The sequence below is a fragment of the Fukomys damarensis genome, unplaced genomic scaffold, assembly GCF_012274545.1.
Source record: "Fukomys damarensis isolate Sample0158 unplaced genomic scaffold, DMR_v1.0_HiC HiC_scaffold_12, whole genome shotgun sequence".
Lineage (NCBI taxonomy): Eukaryota > Metazoa > Chordata > Mammalia > Rodentia > Bathyergidae > Fukomys > Fukomys damarensis.
The window spans coordinates 40002379-40013288 of NW_022900924.1; the positions used below are offsets into that span (position 1 = coordinate 40002379).

Here is a 10910-nt window from a genome sequence, read left to right on the forward strand (position 1 = left end):
TATATATATATATATCTATAAAATTTATTTTTTCTCTTCTGCCATTTCACCCTACCTTGGAACCAGCTGAGTACTGACTAAAACTTCTACAAACAAACAAACAAAAACCTTTCCTCCTTTAAGTTGTGGACATCAGGTATTGGTCTCAGCCATGAGAAAAGTAACTAAGACAGTGACTACTTCCATTTTATTTCTCAGACCTGAGTCATTAAGTCCAGCTCACATTCAAGAGGAGGGTAATTGAACTACATATTTTAAAGATAATATTAAATCATTGGTGGAAATTCAAAATTCTTACAAGTAACATCCAAGTGGAACTCAAAAGAAAGAGAACTGAAGAGCAGGAGTTCAGAAGTCTAGCATATAAAAGTTTAGGTAGAACTTAATCTCAACTAATTAGCCCAGAAGATTTAAAATTATGCTTCTGGTCTCTGCCTCTGACAACCATACTTTCCCTTGTTCATACACCATTCTTTTTCCTTATTAATACAATTCTTTATTTCTTTGAAAAATTTTCTCACAGGAATTCCTTGTTAGGGTAAAAGTGGGGGTATGAAAACATTGTTTGGAAAGCATAAAACAGGGCTGGGGATTTAGCTCAGTGGTGCCACTGTCTACCTAGCAAGTGAAAGATCCCAAGTTTGATACCAGGTACAAAAAAAAAAAATGTCTAAAACAAGCTTAAGTGTAACACGACATTGCTTTCAGGAGCATAAGTTTCAGTGAGTGTCAGTAAACTCTACTCATTGAGAAGCTGAGGCAGGAGAATTACAGTTTAAAACCCAGCTTGGGCAACACAGACTTAAGAAAACCCTGTCTCAAACTCAAAATAAAAAATAAAAAAGAGCTGGGGATATAGCTCAATGTAAAGGCCCAGGGTTCAATTCTCAGTACTGTCTCCTCCAAAACTATCTGCCTGTTAGTCAAGGTTTGCCATATATGACAAGCACTCATTAGAGAAGAGATGCTTAGGTGAAATCAATGCAAGAGAGGCATAAATTGTTAATTTGTTCATTTAATTACTCAGCATAAGTTTAGAGAGCTTTGTTCTGCATCGGATTCCCTAATAGGTGCTGAGAACATGAAGTACGAGACATGGTCCCATCTATAAAAAGTCACAGTCTGATGTACAAATGGGTGTGTAAGTAATGATGCTGTATGAAAAGCTATACTTGGTAAACATTTGGCTGCATATATCTGTGATTCTTCCCCTTAATTCTTCCGTACAGAGATGGTTATATTCATTTTTCTATCACTGGCACCCAATATAGCGCCTAACTATAGAATAAACGCAAACATTTTTGGTGCATTTGTTGTTCATTCCAATTTATTTTAAAGGTTGAAGCACCTAGAGAGACTAACTAGCTAAACACAGCACTTGGTGCTGAGTGGCTCTCTTTCTCTCCTTGTTAATGATGTCGAAGGAAGTATTTTTGGTTTGTGGTTGCAGACTTGCTGACTTCCCCTGTGACCTTCTGTCTTCTGCGGACGCAGTGCAGTTCTCTCTAGGGAGCTCTGTTTCTGGGAGGCAGCTTCAGGCCTTACCGGCTCCTGGGATTCCGCTCTGGCTTCTCATTTCTACTCCTCTCTGTGCATCCTTCTGAGGGATTCACTATAGCTGACTGTGCATTCAGGCTGCCGGCTATGAAGAGCATTCAGGAAGAAGAGTGGAGGAAGCCCCTCTCCCTTTTCTAGGGGAAATACATTTCTTTTTTCAAAATCCCAGAGTAGGAATATCTAGCTCTTTGTTCTAAAGTTATAATACTTTGGGCAGAGGGAATTTTGAAATAAATTTTCAAACAAATACATGATATAGAGACAAAAACCTTTACCCAATTAGCTCCATTAGATCTAATAATCTGACATGACCTGAGCAGTGTCAGTAGGTTTCCAGGTAATTTAATATATGGTATAAATGTACATGTAATTTTGGTTGTTTTTGCTTTAGTAATGGATACTGTATTTTAGGGCATCTCCACCTAAAAATTAGTTGAATTACATGTTTGCAGGGCTTACTTAGTACAAGTAAAAATTAGTGCATACTACATAAAATACAAAACTCTCTCAATGTCACTCTATGGCAAGAGTGGTTGGGACTCTATGCATTATCATGAGTGCCTTATTGACCAATATTGTGACTAAGAAAACCTCAGAGGACAATTCAACAAAGGCCAGTCAGAAGTCTGCATGCCATAGAAGAATTTTCTGTTTGTAAGCCATCAAGATGAAGGTACTGTTACATTAGAAGGTTATAGGGCTGGGGATTTAGCTCAGTGGCACCATGCCTGCCCGGCAAGTGCAAGGTCCTGAGTTCGATCCCCGGTGTAAAAGGTATGTAGTACTTTATATACAATAGGAAAGAGACAGAAAGAAGTGTCACCCATATTAAGTGACTAACATTATCCATTCATTCATCAAATATTTATACCATTGTTCTTGTTCTAGATATTGGAAAATAGTAATAAGAGACAAAGCCCCCCCTTTATCATGGAGGTCATATTTTAAGTGAAAAGACCGACAAACAAAACCCTCCCCAAATAGGAAAGGACCTAGTACTAAATATGAAAAAAAAAAACAAAAAAAAACCCAAAACCAAAAACCAAAAAACCCAAAACCCAAAAAACAAAAAACAAAAAAACAAAGCCATGGGCAATGTGCTAGTTAGTCTTTGAGTGGTCTGGTCTGGCTTTTCTGATGTGTTGTTGTCACTCCAGCCACAATTTGCATGCAAAAGCATCCTGCTGCTGGTAGAGCTGGGGAAGAGGGTTCCCAGGGAAGATGAAGCGGGACAGCGGGCAGTGAACTTTGTGTGTGAAAGGGTGGGAGAAAGGAAGCGCCTGGAACTCAGGGAAAGGAAAGGAGAGCAGGAGGAAGAGCAGGAGTGGGGATCAGTGCCTGAGCATGGGGCAGAATGATGACAAACAAGCAAAAACAGAAGCTGAAGTAGAAAGAACACTGCAGTCAGATGATATAAAAACGTAGGGTGGAGATTTTGGAAAAATCCCATTTGCTCCATGCACAAATTTCATCTGGATCTTGCTTGTATTTAGAACTGCCTCTGATGAAGGCAATCTGTAGTGCCATTCTTTGGTTTGAAATGACTAAGATGTTTTCAGTTCCTTTAAGAGTCTTAAATCTCACCACAGTGTCTATAACTTGCAACTTCCCCGGATCACTGACATAATACATGTTTACACCAGAACATTTGGAAAATACAGATGAGCCAGCAGAAGAAAAATGTCACCCCACACCCACCCACCCAACAATAACTACCATTAATGGGCACAGATGCTGAGTCCATTTTCCTTCAAAATTCACAGGCTGAAGCCTAACCCCGGATTGATGGTGGTAAGAGGCAGAGGCTTTTGGAGGTTCCTGGGTCATGGAGGACTCTTGATGCTCATTCAGTGCCGTGGTTCAGAATACAGAAACTGGGACCTACGTGAGGCTCATGGCTTTGCAGTTCACTAAGTATGGGTAGTTCATTTTTTCAAGCCATTTTAATTGCTTATAAAATGCCACACAATGGGCTGTGCTCTCTTTAAGGCTCAGTTTATTTTCATGCAAAATGGGCACAACAATATTATCTTCTTCACAGGGCTGTCTGTCACGAGGGTTAAAAGATAATCTATAAAGGTTCTTCACTTGGCATATAGTTCATATTGCTTTAAGGTGTTAGCCATTACACAATTATCACTTTACGAAGTTGGGATTATTTTGTAAAATAGTATATAAGGTATTATTCCAATTACACTAAACATTTTTACATGATCTCATCTTTAATACTTACATATCATTTTCTATAAGGATATAATTTAGTTATATTTTCTATTGTGGATGGAACGCTCAAGCTCCTTTCAAATACTTATTTTAAATAATCCTACAGATAAAAGAATGAGAAATTAGATTCATTTGTAGGAAAATGGACGCTTTTTGAGGATATACTCCTAAGTGAAATAAATGTCACACATGTGTAAGTACTGAATAGTTTCTCTGGTGTGAAAAACTGTAATAGTACAGAAGATCCTAATGAGATAATTGACCATGTGAAATAGGAAGAAAAGGGCTAATGGTGTAGGGGAAGTGGGAAGGGTAGGGGAAAGGTAACAAGGGAACAGAAAAATATGAGAAAATGAAAAAATGGAAATAAAGTGTTTGTAAATGGGGAGGGGGTGAAGGGAGGGCACAGAAAAGGGGAAAAATGAGAACCAAGACCTGTCATGTAAAGGTACAAGATCCCAATGATGAATGTAACTGTACTGTATACCTAAAATGTACCAATAAACTCAATAAAAGAAAAAATAATCCTACAGATAAAATATTGCAAACATTCACGATTACTTTTCTAGGATGAATTTTAAGAAGTGACTAGGTCAATGGCTATGTATATTTCCAAGGCTCTTTGATGCATATTCATATCTTCTGTGAATTTAAATAAGAATAATATTTAGAGGGAAACAGTCCACACATGTTTGCAATTTTTTTCCATTAAGTTCATTGGTACATTTAAAGCAAACAACGCAGTTACATTTATCATTGGGATCTTGTACCTTTACATGATAGATCTTGGTTCTTGCTTTTTCCCCATAGCCCTGCCCTCCCTTCACCCCCCTCACCCTTCCCTATTTACAAATGTGTGCAGTCTTATAGGTATGTCTTACCATCAACTTACTGTAAATACTTTACTTCCCACATACTTTTATCTCCACATCTGTTCATAACTTCTGATTGGCACCATCTCTTTTCATTCCTTAGAGAAGGTTCTTAGTACGAGGCTTTTAGCTAAGCAAATTTGCTTACATTTTTCTGATTTTCTGGGAATTCTGTACTTACCATTCTTTTTGCTTGGAAGGATAGGCTCATAGGGTTTTGTTTTATGAGAAATCTAAGACCCCCATCTTATACATGAAATGGAAGTAAAGTAGAGGGAGCAGGTTATTTGGTGAAGCTGGTCTTCTAGGTCTTAGACAGCTTCTTAAGCCTGGCTTATTTCTTCATCTCTAGTCCCTAGTTCAGGAGCCTGTACCTGTAGGCAGCCAGCAATGTTTGCTGAATAAATAACTATTTGAAGTAACTTACAGTCTCTTAAGATTTGTGGCTGGAAGGGACTACAGAGGTCTGAATCAGTTAATGAGATGCATGTTGTCACATAGCTATTAGTAATGTGCTGGAATAATAACTCCAGCCCCAGAAAGCAGCACACAGGTAGTCAGGGAAGACATGGCTCCGTATGGTGAGGGGTTAAACTAATTCTGCCTTGTTCCAAAGAAAGCCAAAGCTAGACCAAGCAAATCTGGAACTTCTCAGTAGATCAAGTTCAGCAGAGTATAACAAAGAGCCTTTTGACAATTAGTACTGACCAAAACTGAAATGGATTTTCTTGAAAAGAAATGAATTGCCCCTAATTGGGCATGTTCAAGTAGAAACATGGTAGTAATTTGTCAAGTGTTATACATTTTTTTTTTTTTTGGTGTTGTATGTCTGGCGGGGATAAATGACTTCTAAAATTTTTACTAAAACTTAGACTAAGTGATTTTTGTAAATATATATATGTTGATATAAGAGTAACCATTTTTTCATTGTTGATCTGTTTCTTTGTGATTAAGTCTTTGGAGTGTGAATCCATTATTTTTCTCATTATATAAAGGATTAGATAAACTCTAATGTCTTTCCTGACCCAGAATTCTCTAGTTCTCATAACATTTTAAGTGCTAATTCAGTGTACTACACACAGTAGGAGTTCAAAAGATAAATTTAAATTAGCTCTTAAGTCTAGAAAACCTACATTTAAGATAAATTAAGCTACAGGCTCCATGCATTTGAGCAATTTGATTGAACTCAGGTGGTATCAACCAAATGCATCAGTTGATCATGCTAAGAGCACTAAATATTCATTAGCTTTTTAAATTAAAAAGTCTAAAATTGAAAGAAATTTGAGTGGATTTAAGTGCGGATGAAATAAAAAAAATGTTAAATGTTCTCTTATTGGGTTCCTGAGTGATGATATAAAATTACAGCTGGAAATTATTTCCCAGAATAGAGAGTCCTAGTAATACTAAACTACAAATATGATTTTATGGTACTTCAAGTATAGAGTTACTGGAAGACTGCTCACATTATAATCACTTCATCTGGATTCTAGGGGTAAGACAGCCACATAATTGAAACCCATCCCAAGAATGCTTTCAATTTTCAAGATTTTGTATCAGTAGGAGAAACAGAGGTCCTAACAAGCCCATGCTTGAGCTCAGTGAAGAGCTCCACTCTCAAACAGCAATCTAGCAAAGCTTGGATGAACACTGCAGATAGCATCAGTGATGTATGTTTTGTGATTCCAGCCAGGAAGAAATGGATTTAAAAAAATGTGCAAAAGCTGATTTTTGTTTTGTTTTTTTCCCCCCTCTGGCTTCCTTTCTGTCTTCTATCCCTTCAGTGAAGGCCAAATATGGAAGTCAATGTTCAAATAAAGTATTTAATTATATTTATCAACGATATTTTGGACACTTTTAATAAAAGATATTATGCTTCAGGTCACTATGGGCTGTCCATTGATTAGACTATCCCAGTCATGTGTTTTTTCTCATCAGGCGAATATATAATACTCAGTGTCAGCAAGGTCTTTATGTTTCAGACATTGTGTTATTTTAGATGCTACAGTGGTAAAAACATTGTCAGGCCTGAATTTTGCCTTACAGAAGCATAAAAAAAATACATGGCTGTGGTTCAGCACAGAACCCAGACAAGGCCCAGGACTCCAGTCCTAGTAATCTGTCACAGACCTGGCACACCTATTACTCACCCCACTGAGAAGTCCAAGGAACCGAGCAGGCCCTGATAACAAATCTCATTCTGACAATCCTAATTATTTTTTTCCGGTATCTATAAAGTAAGACTCATTTTATATGATTCTTGTCGAGGTTTGATTTTTTGAATACCACTTTCAGAAATATGAAAAGGGGAAAAAATTTAAAGAAGTTACCTCTACTGCTGCTTTTGCCCTTTCAAATTCTTCTTCCAAGGAGTGGTTTCGAGAAAGCAGCGAACTTCCCCAGCGATGTTCTTTGGTCAGCCGAGCCTGAAATAAACCAAACACACAAGGTGTTACAATAATGGAATCCCACAATACAAGTGTTTTTCCTTTTCTCACCTTATCTCCCTGGAGTTCAAGAAGATTTATGATTGACATTATTTTTGGAGTATTTTGCAGGCATGATATTACCCAAAATTAGAATGGTGTCAAAATGTGTGTAGGCATGTGCGTATGATTCTTCCAACAACGGCTGTCAGTCTTGGTCATGTTAAACATACTAACCATACTCTTAACCCTTCAATGTCTAGTGATCTACTTTTGGCACCCCGTAACAATGGAACATAATGAAATGTGTTCCTTCAAATTCTTGTTTCTTGAATATTTTTGGTAACGTATATGCACTTCATGAAAAAATTCAAAAAATTTAATCTTCAGCATATACAAGTGAATTAATTGGTCTGGGCACTGATATTTTAGTAAACTAGTCCTCATGATGCTGACATGCAGCTAAGACAGGCAATCTCCATTAGAGGGCTAGATACAGAAACTGATATCTAGCTTTCATCTTGCTAAGAGGACCAGTCACAGGTAAAAATATCAAAGCTGCCGAAATGGAAGAGTGGCTTCCAGGCCTTCCCCTTCCTGTATATAGAAGATGCTCATGCAGAATTATCTTTCCTTTGGTTTTCCTCTGCTGTCTCTATTTTATGTCCCATTTCTCAGGATATTGCTCTCTGTTAAATCATAATGACTTGTTTAGATAAAAGTGTGTCTGGTAAGGCAAACAGCTTTCTCACAAGTCACAGGCAAGACAACATACAACTTTGCTTAGCTAAATGAAAATATTTTAGAGGATCCCTGCAGAAAGAATAGTTGTGCAAACTGTAGCCAAGTGATGCCATTTTGTAACAGGCGGCCATTCAGCCGTCCAGGGAGTCCTTACCAGGTGCTGAGGCTGTGTGGTACATTTCTGCAAAGCAGAGCTGAGACCAGCAGAATTACTGATAAGGATGAGAGTGGGCCACACATAAACACATTATTCTTTCCCTGGATTCTGGTTCTTGCTTTTGCCTTTTTGCTATTGCTTAGAACCCTGTATAAACAGGAACATGGCAAGCAGGGGACTTCGGTATTGCATCTGCCCTTAAGCCATCCATGGTTCTGTCAATAATCCTTAATATATTCACTTACTTGCCAAGCTGGACTTCTCCCAGTCATTCTTCAGTCTATCACTGACTATCCCGATTTGGAGGCAGACATTTCTTTTATAACTTTTTGGGAAATTAATGTACAAGCCTCTCCCCAAGCCTGGTCTGCTATAATATTTGAAAAGTTATTAATACTTTTTAATTTACAAAAATAAATATGTTCTTTTGGGAAAAGACATGGAAAATAAAAGTTATGGCTTTAGGTGTTTTTGAAATAATTTTTGTAGTAACCTGCATATTTATGCACCCATAGACAGAATAAATAATACACTTGAGATAAAGTTGTGAAACATTTTCACTCAACAATACGTCTCAGGGCATTTTCACATTTGGTGCTTATTGGTCCGCTGCACAGCACTGAAGGCAGGGATTTCGCCTGGTAACTTTGTGCTCTTCGAAAGTGGCCCAGGGCCTGACAGGCGATGAGCGGCCCGTGGCTGTCTGGACTGCAGGAAGCAGGTGACACTGATGGGACAGCTGGGCCTCGTGGAGCAGGAGGAGAGGCTGTTCTGGAGTGAAGTTTTTACTGCAGGCTGGGGGGCGTGTGACGCTTGGTCCCCGTGTCGGAGGCTTTAGAGCCAGCCTGCTCAGCCCTTGCTTCCTGGGGAATTCCTCGAACAGGCCTGGACCCCACTTCAGACCAGTTAAAGAAGAATCTCTGGAGTCGGGTGCTGGGCACTAGAGGTCTGAAAACTCCTTTGGTGATTCTGAGAAGCAGTCGGGTTTGGAAATCATTGTTCTAGAGCAGAGCTTTGCTCTTCATTCAGTACTCACCATCTACACAGCTCAACTGCTTGTTATTGTTCTCTGCCCTCCTGGACCTGGAGTCCCCCCTTCCCGCCACCTTTCTTAATGACGCAGAGGCACACTCAGTGCTCACTGCATGCCAAATGCTGCTCCAAGTACATTAGATTCTCTAACTTGTTCCGTCCTTTTAACGAGATGGTGACAACGAGGCACAGAAAGCTTGATTAACTTGACCACAGTCACACAGCTCCAGTAAGTAACAGGGCTGGGGCTTCCGGACCTTGCTCATAGTCACTTCACCATATGGCCTTGTTCACCTGGCCTAAGGGAAGGCGTCAAGTGCAGAAAAGCGGCCCCTTGGGGGCTCCGGTAGGGTCAGAAGTCAACCAAGAAGCCTAAAGAATTTTGTGAATTGAAAACAATGATGAAATTATTATGAGGAACACCTCTGACTATAAAGAGTCTTAAACTGTGTTTACTCTAATAAGTATGGAGGATTAACTTACTGAAACATTGATTTATGTTTTATCCTCCCTGTTGTGAACAGTGTTGCGTCCCTGTTCCCCCCAGCAGACAGTAGTAGGTGCTCTAGCATCACGAAGTGTTTGTTGAAACTATGCTGTCAGCCAATCAATTAATTAAAGGCTTTTTCTGTCCTCTCTCCTGGAAGGTGTTCTCCTTCACAGCTTCCTGGTTAATTTGGAGGCTGAGGAGGAGCACATGGGTGAGTGGGAATGGACTTGTCTTTTTGTCCTGCACCTGTGTGGCAGAGGCCCATGATGGCAAAACCTTACTGGGAAGAGGAATGACTGCTGGAAGTCCAAGGGAAGGCTGAGCCTGCTGTCAGAAGAGGAGATGGGGCAGTGGCCAGCTCTCCTCTGGGCCTGCTGGGCATCCAGACCTGGCTGTCAGGTGTGCAGGCTCACGGCTCTCCCTGAAGAAGTAGCCTTAGCGAGGTCTTCTGGGTCCCGAGAAAGTGTCTACTGCTCCCATCCCAAGAGTGGTCATGGGCAGGGGGACCTAAAGCACAACTGAGATTGACCCTCATGCCATTCTGACAAGTGAGCCTTAGAAACAGACTTACGAATAAGTTTATAAAAATAACAGGGCGTTTTTTGCCCTCCAGGTTTGTGGCACTGCAGAGGCAAAGGGACATACAATTCCTCTGGGCTTACTCCAAGGAAAAGAATCAAGTTTTTGTTTAAAACCAAGAATACTATATTTAGTTTTAGAATAGATGATTAATTTAGAATCTCCCAGAATTGAATTAAACAACATTCAGTTGGATTTTTGCTCCTCGGACTGATGACAAATTTCAACAGGTTGGTTGGCATAAATCATAAGAAAGTTGTGAGTTATATTTTATAAATTATGTTGCCTACATTTTTAATGTATTTAATAATAGCATAAATTAATGTGACTTTTGAGTGTGGCTGAATATTTTGGTTTGGAAATTCTATGGTTTCTGGGATTATTGCATTAAAAGAACAGAAGGACCTTTTAGTTACAAAAGGAATGCTTTATGTTACTTGTAAGCTAAATACTCTCCCTATTTATGTCTAACTTGGATCCAAATTGAGAAATATGCAGTTGCTTTGGTTTCTGATGTATGCACATTACATTTCTCAATCCACACTATTTTGTTTGTGATTTTGACAAGCCTTAAAAACACATGGCTGCTCTCTATTGGGGAAAGTTATTATGGCTTTGCTGAAGAGGTTGGTAAATGTGGCTTCCTTGAGTTCCCATTTATTTAACAAAAGTAAAAAAAAAAAGCAAAGGTTGAGACAGGTGTGCTAATAACATATGTCTGTAAGTCCAACAGTCTGAGAGGCTAAGGCAGAAGGATCACAAGTTTGAGACCAACCTAGATAATTTAGCGACTTAGTCTTTGTCTAAAAAAAAAAAAAAAAAAAAAAAAAAAA

General features: G+C 39.1%; 1 protein-coding gene across 8 annotated transcripts in view; it reads right to left on the minus strand.

The window, feature by feature from the left end:
• Pex5l (peroxisomal biogenesis factor 5 like) overlaps nt 1-10910 on the minus strand; it is a 217273-nt gene that overhangs the window by 45312 nt on the left and 161051 nt on the right. For all 8 annotated transcript variants that reach the window (XM_033762541.1, XM_033762540.1, XM_033762536.1 and 5 more), the window contains one exon: nt 6980-7075. In XM_033762541.1, the coding sequence (XP_033618432.1) occupies nt 6980-7075 (96 nt within the window). The remainder of the gene's footprint in view (nt 1-6979; nt 7076-10910) is intronic.